Source organism: Bufo bufo, chromosome 3 (genome assembly GCF_905171765.1).
Source record: "Bufo bufo chromosome 3, aBufBuf1.1, whole genome shotgun sequence".
In the NCBI taxonomy this organism is placed as follows: Eukaryota; Metazoa; Chordata; class Amphibia; order Anura; family Bufonidae; genus Bufo; species Bufo bufo.
Genome location: NC_053391.1, coordinates 328,833,664 through 328,853,362, shown reverse-complemented (window position 1 = coordinate 328,853,362; position 19,699 = coordinate 328,833,664). Strand labels below are relative to the sequence as shown.

Sequence of the window (19,699 nt, the reverse complement as noted above, 5' to 3'; positions counted from 1 at the left end):
CTAATAGAGTACACAGCAGAAGTGAATGGAAGAGGGTTGCAATACAATCAGAAGTATGGAGTCGTGCCTGGCAAACAGTGAATATACCAAGTTTACTGCAACATCTGAACAACAGAAGCCATGAAATAGCATGGAACGTTAACTTACTCCACAGCATCACTCCGTGATTTCTCATCTCCTTCTATTTCATGCATGTTGCTCAGAAGATGCTCCAGGAAAGACTCACGACTCAGATTTCCCCCCTGAAGGGCATAGTGCACAGCAAGGGCCAGAAGGATGGCCCCATTGTAGCCCAGGGAAGATGCATGTGTCAGTTCTCCACTGATTTTAGCATACTGTTGAAAGAAGACAATGTATTACTGGTGGGACCCATCAATATTATCCCCGTCCTGTGTGTCATGTACAATCAAGAAAACTTTCTTTAGCTGAGAAGATGAACAGTGGACCAGAAACTTTTCTGGACAAAAAGAGGGCATCAAGGTAGAAAAAACAGGACATTTTCCACAAAGCAACTGAAACTAAAGAACTTGTGCTTCAAAAAAAAAAAATCATAGGGTAAATCCAGCATACTGTACGTGAAAAATAAAATCACTGTAGCTTTATTGGAGACACTTTAAAAATATAGGGGGGGGGGGGGGGGGAGGTGTTATTTATTAAGACAGGCATTTTAGACCCATTTTAGGCCCTTGCGCTAGCGGCGGATCCGCTGATGTAGAGGCGCTGGCCTCTACATAACTTTGGTGCATCCATCGCCTAAGGCTACATGCACACGACTATGTGTTTTTCGGTCCGCATATTGCGGATCCGCAAAAAAAAAGGACGATATCTGTATGCCATCCGTTTTTCTTTTTTTGCGGATCCATTGTAACAATGCCTAAAACGGACAAGAATTGGACATGTTCTATTTTTTTTGCGGGGCTACGGAACGGACATACTGATGCGGACAGCACGCGGTGTGCTGTCTGCATTTTTTGCGGACCCATTGAAATGAATGGCTCCGCATCCTATCCGCAAAAAAAAAAACGGAACGGACACTGAAACAAACAACGTTTGTGTGCCTGTAACCTAAAACAGGTGTAGAAAATGCTGAATGAGATGGTAGCAAAGTAGACTTTGCATCGAAATCTTCTCCAGATATACACTAGAAAACTGCCATATATCTGAAAGTGAATGACTCCCATGATGTGCACATCAGAAAAAATGTCACTTATGCGTTTTTAACTAGCTATGATCAACACCATTCCATGAGATCTAAACTGATCTAAACTGCACCGGCTCCATACGTTTCCTGGCAATCAGTATTGTGCACAGACATGGTTGAAAGGGGCCGAAGAACAAATGTATAAACCTGTTAACTCTAGACTTCAATCTGTGTCTCTCCATCTTTTCCATAACTATATACTATACTATAATTGATATTATATATCAGGAAGACATGCTAGTAGTTCCAGTTTCTAAGCAGCAGGGAAGCCACCGTTTGGAAGAGACCCTTGCGCTAGACTCTCACATAAGATAATAGGGTTAGAAAAGACGACTAGTGTTAGTGACTACAGTGTCTGTATACCACCATCCAATGCGCCGATTGTCACCACTCCTGACATGTCCGTTTTAGCAGATGCTTAGATTCTCTGTGAAACAATTCTGCAGCATTATATCTAATAGATCTGTGTTGTGCTGCTCGTCTGTTATTCCTTCAAGAACGTGTCAAATGGGTGTTACCATTCCCCTTGTCAAAGACATGTGTCCTTACACAGTCTGCTACTGTCAGCACTAAATGGACAGCGTCACACTGTGTAAGGACACCCCCCCCCCCAGGTACTGGTAGTATCCAGTTATAAATATATTCATACATTTCTAGTAGGAATAACAGAGGAACGGCCCAATCTTGAGTTCTATAAAAAAGATGCTCCACGATTGTAATGGAGCAATCGAATAGACACGTCAAAAGGGCTGACCGTCACAAGAAGACAGTCCGCTAACAAATAAAAAGAACACATTGTGATCATATTGTATTAACTCCGTAGGAACCTTTATAATATCCTGAATATTCGGGAAAGCCAGTGGAATCCCGACTACTCTCATGGCTGCTCCATTTCCATAGGAACCTTTTCCATTGAACTGCTCCTTAGCAGGAGTGAAGACGCTCTGGTACTTTCCACTCTGAAGCTTTTCAAACACATGTACTACTCCCATGCCATATCCACGGTCTGGATCACTGAAGTACTCTATGGTGAATCTGAAAAAAAAAAAAACATAAGGATAATAAATGCGCCATTATCACTGCAAGCTATAAAAAAAAAAAAGAGGGATTTATTTACGATACTAGGCGTATTTCTGGCGCAGATTGCAGCGCACAGGTTCTTTGCACCGCAACCTGCGACTTTCCCCGGTCATGCCAGGTCTGCAAAAGTGGGTGTGGCGTGGGCAGGGAAGGGCCGGTAGGCCCGTCTCATTCATAATTTCCCACAACTGTTTTAGGCGTAGAAAATGGTCTAAATCTACGCCAGCAAAGGAGCTGGCTAACATTTAGACAGGCGCGGTGGATAGAGGCCTGCGCCTCTACACAACTGTGGCAGATCCACTGCAAGTGCAGGGGCTTATTAAGACCAGCATCTAAAACGCTGCTCTGGAATTGCCCTCTTTTTTGTGCCTCCCCATTCACTAGAATATAGCTGGGTTCACACGGGCAAGATTTCCGCACGGGTGCAATGCGTGAGGTGAACGCATTGCACCCGCACTGAATCCGGACCCATTCACTTCTATGGCTGTGCACATGAGCAGTGATTTTCACGCATCACTTGTGCGTTGCGTGAAAATCGCAGCATGCTCTATATTGTGCGTTTTTTCACGCATTGCAGGCCCTATAGAAGTGAATGGGGCTGCGTGAAAAGCGCAAGCATCCGCAAGCAAGTGCGGATGCGGTGCGATTTTCACGCATGGTTGCTAAGATGAAAGTCTATTCACTGTGTTATTTTCCCTTATAACATGATTATAAGGGAAAATAATAGCATTCTTTAATACAGAATGCTTAGTAGAAGGTCAATTGAGGGTTAAAAATGAACTCACCTCCTCCAATTGATCGCGTAGCTGTTGGTCTGTTCTTTCTTCAGGACCTGTGGTGACATCACTGTGCTCATCACATAATACATCACATGATCCATCACCATGGTGATGGACCATGTGATGAGCTCAGTGACGTCACCACAGGTCTTTTGACAGGTCCTGAAGAAAGAACAGGAGACCGGCAGCTACGCGATCAATTGGAGGAGGTGAGTACATTTTTTTTTTAACCCTCAATTGACCTTATACTAAGCATTCTGTATTAAAGAATGCTATTATTTTCCCCTATAACCATGTTATAAAGGAAAATAATAAAATTTACAGAATACTGAACCCATACCCGTTCTGTGAAGAAGTCCGGGTTCGGGTCTGGGTACCAAACATGCTGATTTTTCTCACGCGCAAAACGCATTAAAACGCTTTGCACTCGCGTGGAAAAATAATGCATGTTCCAGCAACGCACCCCCCATCTTTTCCCGCAATGCACCCGCAACGCCCATGTGAACCCAGCCTTAGTCTCCTGCTATGAAGGAGAAGGGACCTTGGTCCCTTCTGTCTCCAGATCGGCCCCACTAACCAGAACGCTACATGACATATCCTGGGGATAGTCAATGATGTAGTTATCCCTTTAAGGGCTCATTCACATGACAGTGTGTGTCCCCTGCCCGTGCTGCAGTCCGCAATGCATGGGCACCGGCCGTGTGAATCCTGCATTTTGGCGCAGAACTACCGTACTAACTTTAATGGGTCCGCAATCTGCAATATACAGCAAAAAATAAGACCCAAAAGCCCACGGAAGTGCTTCGTAGAGCTTCTGATCCATGCCTCCGCTCCTCGCCGTATCCTGCAGACCCATTCAAGTATATTGGTCTGCATCCATGATATGGGATTCACATGGCCAGTGCCCATATATTGTAGATGCGCTGTTTGCGGTCCACAATACAGGCACGGACCACCTACGGTCGTGTGAATGGGCCCTAGGTTTTATGTGCAGAAAATCCATCAAAGCCTGTTGATTTGAACTCTTAAGCCCCTTTCACACGGGCGAGTTTTCCACGCATTTACTTCAATGGGGCTGTGCAGATGAGTGGTGATTTTCACGCATCACTTGTGCGTTGCGTGAAAACCGCAGCATGTTCTATATTCTGCTTTTTTTTTCACGCAACGCAGGCCCCATAGAAATAAATGGGTCTGCGTGAAAATCGCAAGCATCTGCAAGCAAGTGCGGATGCGGTGCGATTTTCACGCATGGTTGCTAGGAGATGATAGGGATGAGCAACCCTGGACCCCATTAAAGTAAATTCACTGTATTATTTTCTCTTATAACATGGTTATAAGGGAAAATAATAGCATTCTTAATACAGAATGCTTACTAAAATGTGGCTTGAGGGGTTAAAAAAAAAAAATATTTCAAAATAACTCAACTCATCCTCTTGTTCGCACAGACAGTCTTCTTTTAGGACCTGCAAAAGGACCTTTGATGAAGTAACCGCGCTCACCACGTGGTGAGCCGGGTGACGTCAGCGCAGGTCCTGCTGAATGAAGATGGATTACGTCATCAAAAGGTCCTTTTGAAGGTCCTGAAAGAAGAAGAAAGAAGACATGCCGGCTGCGCGAACAAGAGGATGAGGTGAGTTAATGAATTAATTTATTTTAACCCCTTAAGCCACATTATACTAAGAATTCTGTATTAAGAATGCTATTATTTTCCCTTAAAACCATGTTATAAGGCAAAATAATAAAATTCATAGAACACCTTACCCAAACCCGAACTTCAGTGAAGAAGTCCGGGTCTGGGTACCACAGTCAGTTTTTTCCCACGCGCGTGCAAAACCCATTGCACTCGTGCGGAAAAAACTGAACATTGGAATGCAATCGCAGGCAAAACTGACTGCAATTGCATGCCTACTCACGCGGGTTTCCCGCAATGCACACGAGACGCATCCGGAGCAAATCCGGGACGCCCGTGTGAAAGAGGCCTTACTGTTTTCATTTGGCCATGTAACAATATCTATATGAAGCATGTAAAGTCATGTAATATCAGAAAGTAACAGACATACCTTTCAGCAAGATCCTTTTCGTCAAGCGGAGGTTTCTTCAGCAGAGATTGCACCACTGATCTGGCCATGGCTGTGTCATCCGTGTACATCAGCACTTCAAAAAAAAAAAGAAAGAAAAGAAGCAATGTAGGGGTCACTCTGATCACCAGCCACGGACGCCAGAATCAGTAACTGTTAAAGGGGTTGCTGGGAAAAATCCACATGACCATGTGAGGACAGTCAGTAACATTTACGGTGCTTTCTTGCCAATTCACGCTGCATGTTTTTTATGTGAACATCCAGTTTTGGGGGTGTCAGAAAGTTCCGATACATTAGAGCATGTGCTGCCTCCCAGCAGGTTATGTCTATGATTGCGCATGCGCAGCCTGCATCTACTACCTAAGCATGGGTGAGACACAGCACTAGAGCCGCTGAATGCACGCGACATCAGTGCTGACAGCATGTGCACTGGGTGAGAAAGCAATGCACCAAAAGGTCAGGTATATGAGCTACAGTGCAAGCAGATGAAGAAGGAAAACTTTTCATACACACTTGACAACAAAATTGCCTTCTGGCACAATTAACAGCACAACCTGCAGCTCTGTACTTATAATACATTTTATTACAAATGGTTTGCAAAAATCCTTACTTTTTCATATTTTCCATGTGCCCATACATGTACCCTACTTATTCCCCCCACATGCTATGCGCTCTCGCAGCGCAGTGTACCATACGTCCATGTGACCCCTCATCTGATTCTCCCGATGGCTATGTGAGAACCAGTGCAGACAGGCAGAACCTACAGTCAGGTCCATAAATATTGGGACATCGACACAATTCTAACATTTTTGGCTCTATACACCATCACAATGGATTTGAAATGAAACGAACAAGATGTGCTTTAACTGCAGACTGTCGGCTTTAATTTGAGGGTATTTCCATCCAAATCAGGTGAACGGTGTAGGAATTACAACAGTTTGCACATGTGCCTCCCACTTGTTTAGGGACCAAAAGTAATGGGACAGAATAATAATCATAAATCAAACTTTCACGTTTTAATACTTGGTTGCAAATCCTTTGCAGTCAATTACAGCCTGAAGTCTGGAACGCATAGACATCACCAGACGCTGGGTTTCATCCCTGGTGATGCTCTGCCAGGCCTCTACTGCAACTGTCTTCAGTTCCTGCTTGTTCTTGGGGCATTTTCCCTTCAGTTTTGTCTTCAGCAAGTGAAATGCATGCTCAATCGGATTCAGGTCAGGTGATTGACTTGGCCATTGCATAACATTCCACTTATTTCCCTTAAAAAACTCTTTGGTTGCTTTTGCAGTATGCTTTGGGTCATTGCCCATCTGCACTGTGAAGCGCCGTCCAATGAGTTCTGAAGCATTTGGCTGAATATGAGCAGATAATATTGCCTGAAACACTTCAGAATTCATCCTGCTGCTTTTGTCAGCAGTCACATCATCAATAAATACAAAAGAACCAGTTCCATTGGCAGCCATACATGCCCACACCATGACACTACCACCACCATGCTTCACTGATGAGGTGGTATGCTTAGGATCATGAGCAGTTCCTTTCCTTCTCCATACTCTTCTCTTACCATCACTCTGGTACAAGTTGATCTTGGTCTCATCTGTCCATAGGATGTTGTTCCAGAACTGTGAAGGCTTTTTTAGATGTTGTTTGGCAAACTCTAATCTGGCCTTCCTGTTTTTGAGGCTCACCAATGGTTTCCATCTTGTGGTGAACCCTCTGTATTCACTCTGGTGAAGTCTTCTCTTGATTGTTGACTTTGACACACATACACCTACCTCCTGGAGAGTGTTCTTGATCTGGCCAACTGTTGTGAAGGGTGTTTTCTTCACCAGGGAAAGAATTCTTCGGTCATCCACCACAGTTGTTTTCCGTGGTCTTCCGGTGTTGCTGAGCTCACCGGTGTGTTCCTTCTTTTTAAAGGGATTCTGTCACCAGGTTTCACCCCTGTCAGCTAAACATATGCTGATGTTCAGGGCCTCATCACGATTCCTAATGTGTGCTTATAAATGTGATCAGTGGGCTTATTTAGCTAAAAAACAGCTTTTACTAACCTGTCAGTCAATCAAATAAGGTGCCCAAGGGGATGTGAAGCGATGCCAGGTGCCGGCCGCACCCGCCGCCGTTCGTGCCCAGCGCCGCCTCCTAATCCTCTGTGCCGCCTATCGCTCTCCCTCCCTCCCCCCTCCTCCTCCTGTTGTAAGATCTCGCGCGTGCGCACAGGCCTCTGCCTGATGCGCCCGTGCGGACTTCTCCATTTGGCTTCTTCCAGCGAAGTGCGCATGCGCCGGCACTTCGCTCAACCCCTGTATGCGCGAGATCTTACAGCAGGAGGAGGGGGGAGGGAGGGAGAGCGAGAGGCGGCACAGAGGATTAGGAGGCGGCGCAGAAGTCCGGAAAGGCGGCGCTGGGCACGAACAGCGGTGGGTGCGGCCGGCACCTGGCATCGCTTCACATCCCATTGGGCACCTTATTTGATTGACTGACAGGTTAGTAAAAGCTGTTTTTTAGCTAAATAAGCCCACAGATCACATTTATAAGCACACATTAGGAATCGTGATGAGGCCCTGAACATCAGCATATGTTTAGCTGACAGGGGTCAAACCTGGTGACAGAATCCCTTTAAGAATGTTCCAAACAGTTGTTTTGGCCACGCCTAATGTGTTTGCTTTCTCTCTGATTAGGGATCGACTGATATTGATTTTTTTAATGCCGATACCGATAATTTGTCAACTTTCAGGCCGATAGCCGATAATTTATACCGATATTCTGGGTATTTTTATTTTTGAGAAAAAAAAAAATTTTCCTACACAAATCTGCTGAAAATTAATATGTTTATTGTTAACGTGTAGTATTTTATTTTTTTGTAAATCTTTTTCATTTATACTTAATATTTTTGTGTTTTGTTTTTTTTACTAACTTTTAGTCCCCTTAGGGACTAGAACCCTTGTCCTATTCACCCTGATAGATCTCGATCAGGGTGAATAGGAGCTCACACTGTCCCTGCTGCTCTGTGCACACAGCAGCAGGGAGCTGAACATGGCAGCCAGGGCTTCAATAGCGTCCTGGCTGCCATGGTAACCGATCGGAGCCCCAGGATTACACAGCTGGGGCTCCGATCGGAGGAGGAGGGGAGAGGGGATCCTGTGGCCACTGCCACCAATGATTAATACTGGGTGGGGGGGCGCACTGCGCCACCAATGTTTTTACTATTGGGATGGGGGTGGGGGGCGCACTGCGCCACCAATGATTAATACTGGGTGGCTTGGGGGGGGCGAACTGCGCCACCAATGAAGATAAGTCTCTCATTCATATACAGGAGGCGGGAGCTGGCTGCAGAATCACATAGCTGGCTCCCGACCTCTATGAGCGGTAGCTGTGATCCGCGGCACCTAAGGGGTTAACTACCGCGGACCGCAGCTGCCGTTCATAGAGGTCGGGAGCCGGCTATGTGATTCTGCAGCCAGCTCCCGCCTCCTGTATATGAATTAATGAAAGACTCATCTTCATTGGTGGCGCAGCGGCCACAGCCCCTCCCCTTCTTTTGTCTCCTCTCCTGCCATTGGCGGCAGCAGCAGCACAGGGGGAGGGAGACACTGCTTCCTTCTCCCCTGTGCTGCGGAGGGAACACGGAGAGCGCTGAGAGCAGCGCGTTCTGTGTTCCCAATACGTTATCGGTATATCGGCAAAATAGATGCCGATAACGTTCAAAATCCTGAATATCGGCCGATAATATCGGTAAAACCGATAATCGGTCGATCCCTATCTCTGATGGGTTTGTTGTGTTTTTTCAGCCTAATGACAGCTTGCTTCACTGATAGTGACAGTTCTTTGGATCTTATCTTGAGAGTTGAAAGCAACAGATCCCAAATGCAAATAGCACACTTGAAATGAACTCTGGACCTTTTATCTACTCATTGTTAATGAGGGAATAACACAGACCTGGCCATGGAACAGCTGAGAAGCCAATTGTCCCATTACTTTTGGTCCCTTAACAAGTGGAAGGCACATGTGCAAACTGTTGTAATTCCTAAACCGTTCACCTGTTTTGGATGTAAATACCCTCAAATTAAAGCTGACAGTCTGCAGTTAAAGCACGTCTTGTTTGTTTCATTTCAAATCCATTGTGGTGTATAGAGCCAAAAATGTTAGAATTGTGTTGATGTCCCAATATTTGTGGACCTGACGGTATATCGGTGACACGGACCGAGAAGAAAGAGTCCAGACTAGTGCTGAGCGAACTTGTGTTTTCAGTTCGGCGTCCAAAGTTTGGGTTATTGAAGAATCCCGTTATGGATTCAGAATTCCGTATGGTCCGTGGTAGCGGAATCCATAACGGGATTCTTCGATAACCCAAACTTAAAACACAAGTTCGCTCATCCCTAGTCCAGACCCATCCGCACATGCATGTCTACCAGGATCGAACTGGCCCACAAGAGGATGCTCTGGTCTCTGAAGTCATAATGGGCTCCAAAAGTCCAGGAGAAAAAAATAACAAAAAACACTTGGAGCTAATGACTAGGGTCTATTTCTTAGGCTACTTTCACACTAGCGTTTTGGCTTTCCGTTTGTGAGATCTGTTCAGGGCTCTCACAAGCGGTCCAAAACGGATCAGTTTTGCCCTAATGCATTCTGAATGGAAAAGGATCCGCTCAGAATGCATCAGTTTGCCTCCAATCTGTCTCCATTTGGTGTCCGCCTGATGCAGCAGAGCCAAACGGATCCGTCCTGGCACACAATGTAAGTCAATGGGGACGGATCCGTTTTCTCTGACACAATAGAAAACGGATCCGTCTCCCATTGACTTTCAATGTAGTTCATGACGGATCCTTCTTGGCTATGTTACAGATAACACAAACTGATCGGTTCACGACGGATGCATGCGGTTGTATTATTTTAACGGATCCATTTTTGCAGATCCTTGACGGATCCGCCCAAAACACGAGTGTGAAAGTAGCCTGCGTTATGGATGATATAAGGCTTTCTCTGGTGGGCCTAAGGAACCCCAGTCCAACCCTGATGCCACAAAAAACTGAAGTGGACGTTACCATTAGCAACGGATTTCAATAACACCATTTTACATGGAGCATTGGTGAAAATGAAGTTTCATAAATAGATCACCAATTATCATTTAGAAATCTGGTGGGGGTTTTTTGTGTTTTTTTTTTTGTTGTTGTCGGAAACGCCTTTAATTAATGCATGACATTACAAGCCCCCCTTAGTTTCCAGATTTCATGTTCTCAGTGAAGTCCTGTGTCTTCCATTACTACCCACAGCAGCCGTCAGATGTGTGCCATCTGCCCCGGCAGTGACAGGCGCCCTCTCCTACCCTCAGCTGGCCTACCTTGCTTCTTCCAATTATTCTCCAGACCCCGCAAAAAACTGAGCACAGACCGGACGGTTACCGTCTCCCTAGTCTCAAACACGGCCCCTATGCAGTCCCCGACCAGCGCCCCCAGGAGGGCACCCCGGAACCGAGACAAAAGCATGGCAGACCGGGCGCCGAAGCGAGCAGCGGTGGGAGCGGGGCGCCAGTGACGTTCCTGCCCTCTCCAATCATATAAGGCGCCGCACGGCGATCACGTGCCTGGAGCGACCGTGACCCGGTGCACACAGAGCTCTTATCGCTTACCGTCCGCTCTGGTCTCCAGGTCGTGCAGGACACTGAGCACAAATCCCAGGGATACGTTTTCATTTCCCTCGAAGACGGACCCTAAGCAGTCCCCGACCAGTGCACCGAGCAGAGCGCCTCGGAACCGACACACCTCAACCGAAGCCATGGTTCTGTGTGATAGCTAGGGCGGAAGAAACACATCCCCGTTTGACAGGAAATGTCCGGTGCCTACACCAATCATAGGGCGCAGAGAGAATCTGCTTCCTCAGCTCTTTCCTCACCAGAGCAGTGGACGGGTAAACATAGAGGGAGCTCAGGCGTGAGACAGGACCCCCAGAGGGAGCTCAGGCGCGAGACAGGACCCCCAGAGGGAGCTCAGGCGCGAGACAGGACCCCCAGAGGGAGCTCAGGCGCAAGACAGGACCCCCAGAGGGAGCTCAGGCGCGAGACAGGACCCCCAGAGGGAGCTCAGGCGCGAGACAGGACCCCCAGAGGGAGCTCAGGCGCGAGACAGGACCCCCAGAGGGAGCTCAGGCGCGAGACAGGACCCCCAGAGGGAGCTCATGCGCGAGACAGGACCCCCAGAGGGAGCTCATGCGGGAGACATGACCCCCAGAGGGAGCTCAGGCGGGAGACAGGACCCCCAGAGGGAGCTCAGGCGGGAGACAGGACCCCCAGAGGGAGCTCAGGCGTGAGACAGGACCCCCAGAGGGAGCTCAGGCGTGAGACAGGACCCCCAGAGGGAGCTCAGGCGTGAGACAGGACCCCCAGAGGGAGCTCAGGCGTGAGACAGGACCCCCAGAGGGAGCTCAGGCGTGAGACAGGACCCCCAGAGGGAGCTCAGGCGTGAGACAGGACCCCCAGAGGGAGCTCAGGCGTGAGACAGGACCCCCAGAGGGAGCTCAGGCGTGAGACAGGACCCCCAGAGGGAGCTCAGGCGTGAGACAGGACCCCCAGAGGGAGCTCAGGCGTGAGACAGGACCCCCAGAGGGAGCTCAGGCGTGAGACAGGACCCCCAGAGGGAGCTCAGGCGTGAGACAGGACCCCCAGAGGAGGCTCAGGCGTGAGACAGGACCCCCAGAGGAGGCTCAGGCGTGAGACAGGACACCCAGAGGGAGCTCAGGTGTGAGACAGGACACCTTGAGGAAGCTCATATGTAAGAGAGGACCAAGAAGAAGCGTGTGTGAGACCGGACATCTAGAACAACCTGGTGTGAGACAATGCATAGAACAAGCTTGTGTGTGAGACAAGGCACCTATAACAAGCTCAGGTGCGAGACAGGACACCAAGAGGGAGCTCAGGTGCGAGACAGGACACTTAGAGAAAGCTCAGGTGTGAAACGGGACACCTAGAGGAAGCTCATGTGCAAGAGGAGACCTAGAAGAAGCCTGTGTGAGACCGGACATCAAGAACAACCTGGTGTGAGACAATGCATAGAACAAGCTTGTGTGTGAGAAAAGGCACCTAGAACAAGCTCATGCGTGAGACAGGACACCAAAAGGGAGCTCAGGTGTGAGACAGGAAACCTAGAGGAAGCTCATATGTAAGAGGAGACCTAGAAGAAGCCTGTGTGAGACTGGACATCTAGAACAACCTGGTGTGAGATGACACATAGAACAAGCTTGTGTGTGAGAAAATGCACCTAGAACAAGCTTGTGTGTGGGGAAAGGCACCTAGAACAAGCTCATGCGTGAGACAAGGCACTTAGAACAAACTTATGTGTGAGACAGGACATCTAAAACAAGCTGTTGTGTGAGACAGGACACCAAGAGGAAGCTCAGGTGTGAGACAGGACAAATAGAAGCAGGTCAGGTGTGAGACAGGACACCTAGAAGTTCAGGTGTCAGATAAGACACCTAGAAGAAGCTCAAGTGTTAGACAGAACACCAAGAACAGGCACATGTGTGGGACATGCTCAGAACAAGTTCTTATATAATACAGGATACCTGGATGAAGCTCATGTATGATACAAGAAACCTAGAAGAAGCTCATGTTTGAGACAGGATACCCAGAACAAACTTGAGACAGTACACCTAGCGAAAGCTCATGTGTGAGAGGAGACCTAGAAGAAGCTTATGTGTGAGACAGGACCTCTAGAACAATCTAGTGAGACAGTGCATGGAAAAGGTTCATGTGTGAGAAAAGGCACCTAGAACAAGCTTGTGTGAGACAGGACATCTACAGATAAAACTCGAAAAATGTGAATATTGTAAAAAAAAAAGTCAATTTATTTCAGTAATGCAAATGAAAAGGAATTGCATTAATGCAGCTTAAAATTAGAATTTTGTGAAAAGGGTTAATATTCTAGGCTCAAAGTGTCACACTCTAGTCAGCTAATTAATCCATACCCCCTGAGCAAAGGGTACTGGAGATTGTGACTTTGGGGTTTCATAAACTGTAAGCCGTAATCATCCAAATTATAACAAATAAGGGTACTTTCACCCTAGCGTTTTTCTTTTCCGGCACTGAGTTCCGTCCTAGGGGCTCTATACCGGGAAAAAAAACTGATCAATTTTATCCCCATGCATTCTGAATGGAGAACAATTCGTTCAGGAGGCATCATGATATCTTCAGTTCAGTCTTTTTGACTTTTCAGGACAGAGATAATACCGCAGCATGCTGCGGTTTTCTCTCCGGTCCAAAAAAAAAATGAACACTTGCCTGAATGCCAGATCCGGCATTTTTTTTCCACATGCGCAGACCTTTAAAAATGTGAAAAAAATAAATACCGGATCCGTTTTGCATTTTTCAGACTGATCAGGATGCCTGCCGGAATCAAACAACACAAGTGTGAAAGTACCCTAAAGGCTTGAAATATCTCGCTTTGCATGTAATAAGTCTATCTCATATACAGTCAGGTCCATAAATATTGGGACATCGATACAATTCTAATATTTTTGTCTCTATACACCACCACAATAGATTTGAAATGAAACGGACAAGATGTGCTTTAACTGCAGACTGTCGGCTTTAATTTGAGGGTATTTACATCCAAATCAGGTGAACGGTGTAGGAATTACAACAGTTTGCATATGTGCCTCCCACTTGTTAAGGGACCAAAAGTAATGGGACAATTGGCTTCTGAGCAGATAAAAGGTCCAGAGTTCATTTCAAGTGTGCTATTTGCATTTGGAATCTGTTGCTGTCAACTCTCAAGATGAGATCCAAAGAACTGTCACTATCAGTGAAGCAAGCCATCAGTAGGCTGAAAAAAACAAAATAAACCCATCAGAGAGATAGCAAAAACATTAGGTGTGGCCAAAACAACTGTTTGGAACATTCTTAAAGAAGGAACGCACCGGTGAGCTCGGCAACACCAAAAGACCCGGAAGACCACGGAAAACAACTGTGGTGGATTACCGAAGAATTTGTTCCCTGGTGAAGAAAACATTCTTCACAACAGTTGTCCAGATCAAGAACACTCTCCAGGAGGTAGGTGTATGTGTGTCAACAATCAAGAGAAGACTTCACCAGAGTGAATACAGAGGGTTCACCACAAGATGTAAACCATTGGTAAGCCTCAAAAACAGAAAGGCCAGATTAGAGTTTGCCAAACAACATCTAAAAAAGCCTTCACAGTTCTGGAACAACATCCTATGGACAGATGAGACCAAGATCAACTTGTACCAGAGTGATGAGAAGAGTATGGAGAAGGAAAGGAACTGCTCATGAACCTAAGCATACCACCTCATCAGTGAAGCATGGTGGTGGTAGTGTCATGGCGTGGGCATGTATGGCTGCCAATGGAACTGGTTCTCTTGTATTTATTGATGATGTGACTGCTGACAAAAGCAGCAGGATGAATTCTGAAGTGTTTCGGGCAATAATAGCTGCTCATATTCAACCAAATGCTTCAGAACTCATTGGACGGCGCTTCACAGTGCAGATGGACAATGACCCAAAGCATACTGCAAAAGCAACCAAAGAGTTTTTTAAGGGAAAGAAGTGGAATGTTATGCAATGGCCAAGTCAATCACCTGACCTGAATCCGATTGAGCATGCATTTCACTTGCTGAAGACAAAACTGAAGGGAAAATGCCCCAAGAACAAGCAGGAACTGAAGACAGTTGCAGTAGAGGCCTGGCAGAGCATCAGCAGGGATGAAACCCAGCGTCTGGTGATGTCTATGCGTTCCAGACTTCAGGCTGTAATTGACTGCAAAGGATTTGCAACCAAGTATTAAAAAGTGAAAGTTTGATTTATGATTATTATTCTGTAATCCCATATCCCATTACTTTTGGGCCCTTAACAAGTGGAAGGCACATGTGCAAAGTGTTGTAATTTCTACACCGTTCACCTGATTTGGATGTAAATACCCTCAAATTAAATCTGACAGTCTGCAGTTAAAGCACATCTTGTTCGCTTCATTTTAAATCCATGGTGTATAGAGCCAAAAATGTTAGAATTGTGTAGATGTCCCAATATTTATGGACCTGACTGTATTAGTTTCACCTTTTAAGTTGCATTAGGCTATTTTCACACTAGCGGCAGGACAGATCCGACAGGCTGTTCACCCTGTCGGATCTGTCCTGCCGCTATTTCGCCGGACTGTTGCTTTATAATTGATTATAATGGGGACGGGGGGCGGAGCTCCGGCAGTGCACGGCGATAGGCTGCCGGACTAAAAGTACTGCATGTCCGACTTTTTAGTCCGGCGGCCTCTCACTGTACACTGCCGTGGTGAAATAGCAGCAGGAAGGATCCGACAGGCTGAACTGCCTGTCTAATCCGTCCTGGCGCTAGTGTGAAAGTACCCTTACTGAAATAAATGAACTTTGCACGATATTGTAATTTTTCGAGTTTAACCTGTACAAGAAGCTCATGTGTGAGACACAACATCTAAAACAAGCTCATGTGTGAGACAGGACACCCACAACAAGCTCATGTGTGAGACAGGACACCCACAACAAGCTCATGTGTGAGACAGGACACCCACAACAAGCTCATGTGTGAGACAGGACACCGTAAGAAGCTTATGTATGAGATAGGACATCTACAACAAGCTCATGTGTGAGACAGGACACCCACAACAAGCTCATGTGTGAGACAGGACACCCACAACAAGCTCATGTGTGAGACAGGACACCCACAACAAGCTCATGTGTGAGACAGGACACCGTAAGAAGCTTATGTATGAGATAGGACATCTACAACAAGCTCATGTGTGAGACAGGACACCCACAACAAGCTCATGTGTGAGACAGGACACCGTAAGAAGCTTATGTATGAGATAGGACATCTACAACAAGCTCATGTGTGAGACAGGACACTAAACAAAAGACAGTTTGTAAGGATAAAAAAAGACACCCATCGAGTTCAGCCTGTTATCCTGCAAAGTTGTTCCAGAGGAAGGAAAGAAAAAAAACTCATGAAATAGAAGCCAATTTTCCTAATTTTAGTGGAAAAACTCCAATCAGGCAATCAGATAACTCCCTGGATCAATGACCCCTCTCTAGTAGCTATAGCCTGTAATATTATTACACTCCAGAAATACATCCAGGCCCCTCTTGAATTCCTTTATTGTACTCACCATCACCACCTCCTCAGGCAGAGAGTTCCATCGTCTCACTGCTCTTACCGTAAAGAATCCTCTTCTATGTTTGTGTACAAACATTCTTTCCTCCAGATGCAGAGGATGTCTCCTTGTCACAATCCTGGGAATAAATAGATGATGGGAGAGATCTCTGTACTGACCCCTGATATATTTATACATAGTAATTAGATTTCCCCTAAGTCGTATTTTTTCTAAAGTGAATAACCCTAATTTTGATAATCTTTCAGGGTACTGTAGTCCACCCATCCCAGTTATCACTTTAGTTGCCCTCCTCTGAACCCTCTCCAGCTCTGCTATGTCTGCCTTGTTCACAAGAGCCCAGAACTGTACACAGTACTCCATGTGTGGTCTGACTAGCGATTTGTAAAGTGGTAGGACTATGTTCTCATCACAGGCATCTATGCCCATTTGATACAACTCATTATCTTATTGGCAGCAGCTACCTGACACTGCTGCAGTTATAGAGGTTGGCCCATCTCATATATTGGGGGTCAGGTCTGTTGAAACGGGAAGGAGGGGTGATAAAGTTAAGTCTGTTATCTCGACAATTTTTCAAAAAGTGAATGACTTCTTTTGGCTCCTAAGGCCCAGCAAATTCGTCAATCACCATGGCCAACGCAGTAAGGCACCGTGTTTGCCGTTCATCTAGCACACGACGCAAGGAAGGAGCTAGCCCTTTTAGAGCGAACACTTTCTTCGCGTCTGATTTGTTCCGATTTAGATATTCAAGCACCATTGAATCAACATGTGCTCGAAGATCTACATTGGAAACGATCAACGGACGTTAGCGTCGTCTGCCAGATGAAGGGCAAACTGGAGCAGGAACAACTGGGGTCCTTTTCTGCGGTGGCCACAGTGACATTTTCTATAACAGGACCTTGTTCTGTCAGCTCTAAAGGCAGGAGCCATATTCTCTTGAGTATCTTCCTCCTGTGTGTCACTTGGAGGTCTTGATCCCGAATCCTCTATCGCCAGATTATCAATAATCCTGTAAAATAAAGTTATAATTAAATTATAATAATTTAAAATTTATATAAAAAATAAATATATTACCGTATAAAAAATTTACTTATGGTCTTCGTTCCATAATCCGTTTCAAGAAGTTTAGATTTTTTGTATACATATACGTTATTTTTTTGTGTGATCCATCACCACTTTTCTGTTCTGCGTTTACTTCGCAACGATATTGGTCACGGCACGTGGCTATGAGCGGTGCGCTCTGATTGGATGCGCTCACAGCCAGGGAGAAGAGAACCACTTCAGTCTCCGCCTAGTATAACCAAGTCGGCTAATTAGAATATAAGGCGCCGAAATCAACAAGAGACAACAGCGGACGAACGGGGGGGTCTTTAAAAAAAATAAATAATGTGATGACATCGGTAGGGGCCGCCCTATAAGGTAAGACCCTAATTAGAGTAGGGTAAAACAGATGAAAGGTCCTCTTTAAATAAAAACTACAAGACATTTTGAATTATAGCTCAAAGGGCTCATGCACACGAACGTGTGCCGGCCGTTACGTGCATTGGGGACCGCAACTGTGGTCCCCAATGCACGGGCAACCTCTGTGCGGTTGACACAGACAGATCCAGACCCATTCAACTTGAATGGGTCTGTGATCCATCCGTTCCACGGAGGCACGGCCAGAGACACCACAGAAGCACTCTGTAGTGCTTCTGTGGGATTCTGCTCGGTGCTTCCACACCACATCTCCCGGATCTCGGACCCATTGAAGTGAGTGGGCCCATGATGCAGGCTGCTCACGGCTGGTGCCCGTATATTGCGGACCCGCAGTATGCGGGCCGCAATACGACCACGGCCCGGGGCACAGTCTTGTGAATGAGCGTTTATACTATAATAAATATATTGAAATACTCACTAATGTTTTCTTTTTTCTGGCTTGATGCTAAATGACAGGACTAGCTCTTTTGCTATATCTTCCCATGCACAGTCCTTTTTCAGACTGTCGAGATATTGTTCACAGCGGGTGTCGTCCCATAGGGTTGGGTGCTACTGGATCAATATTATCAATTTCTCGATGTCATAGGAAGCCATCTTTTCACTTGTGTACTCGTCTCCTGCTTTATCACTGCTTTCCCGAGTTCTGAAGTTCTCAGGGGGCAGGCCTATATTTTTTTCTACTTCCTGCGGATCCGCAATTTTGGACGACATTTGGCATCTTTCTGCATGTCATCTGCATTTTTGGGGACCCATTGAGTACAATGGGACTATGGACCCAAATTTGCGGGCAAAAGTAGGACATGCTCTACTTTTTTTGCGGTTCTACGGAACAGAACTGAATGCTGTCCGCATCTTTTGCGGCCCCATTGAAATGAATGGGTCCGCATCTGTTCCGCAATTTTGCGGAACGGATGCGGATAAAAACATGCAGACTTGTAAATGGACCCTTAGAGTCAGTCGGGATACCTGCATATTTTAGAATCTCAGCTAAGGTGGTCCTACACTTCTGCTGGGGAAAGCATCTTGGTGGCTAAGGGTTTTTAGGCATCGCATCGTGTAAGCAGTTGCAGAGATAGCTTCTTGAGCATTATGGCACTTATGCCCTCTATATAGAAAAGAGATCCTGAGTCTGTGGAAACATAACCTAGTGGGGTTGAACAGTAGGTGCACCCTGTCATTTCAAACGTGTCATCTCAGAGACAAGTGTTATGTTTTCCAACCAATTTGGATTCTGTTGAATACTAATCTCTCTAAACTAGGTTGAGAATTGCACCTGGAAGGGCATACAGCCAGTCGGCTCTTTGAGTCCCTTGAGAGGTCTCTCTCCTTAAAACCCAAAGAATTGAAACCTATTGAAGAGCCTGTCTGACGACATTACACGCAGGGTGGCACCAGATCAGAAGCCCTTAAGGAAGTGGGAAGGACATGACATGGACAGAATTAAACCTGACCCATCTGTACGCTGTACTAGTTTGAGGCTCCCTCAACATTGTTGCTGACCAACAAAGTCATGGTCTCTGAATCCTGAGATCTTTAAGCAGATTGCCAAAATGTGGGAAGTACCGGAGATTTATCTCAGGGCAATCAGGTTCAGTGCTGAGATGGAAGCATCCCTTTCCCTTTATAAGGAGGACAATCCCTTGGCAGCGGATACCCTATCCATTCTCTGGAGGTTCAGGCTAGCCTACATTTTCCTTCCAGTTTCCATGATACCTAGGGTATTGATGAAAATCAGGCTAGACCAGGTCCTGGTATAGCCATCATACCATTCGGGCTGTAGACGTCATGGTTCCCAACTCATGCAAATGAGTCGAGGGTGTTACTGAAACTTTGTAATAAACTAATCACGGCTAAGGTAGATAAATTTCCGTCAGGACTACAGAAATATAATCATTGCCTGGCAACGACGGTTAAAAATACAAAATAAAAAAAATA

The 19,699-nt window shown here is 46.2% G+C and overlaps 1 protein-coding gene across 2 annotated transcripts in view; it reads right to left on the bottom strand.

The window, feature by feature from the left end:
- ADPRS (ADP-ribosylserine hydrolase) overlaps nt 1-10,963 on the bottom strand; it is a 17,119-nt gene extending 6,156 nt beyond the window's left edge. The window contains exons 1-4 of one of the 2 annotated variants that reach the window (XM_040424389.1): nt 10,771-10,963; nt 5,121-5,214; nt 2,029-2,236; nt 148-335 (exon numbers count right to left, since the gene is read on the bottom strand). In XM_040424389.1, coding sequence (XP_040280323.1) covers nt 148-335; nt 2,029-2,236; nt 5,121-5,214; nt 10,771-10,918 — 638 coding nt within the window. In that variant the 5' untranslated portion in view covers nt 10,919-10,963. Of the gene's footprint in view, nt 1-147; nt 336-2,028; nt 2,237-5,120; nt 5,215-10,482; nt 10,704-10,770 lie in introns of those variants that run through there. The other variant, XM_040424390.1, reaches the window with a different exon arrangement.
- Nucleotides 10,964-19,699: the final 8,736 nt, after the last annotated feature.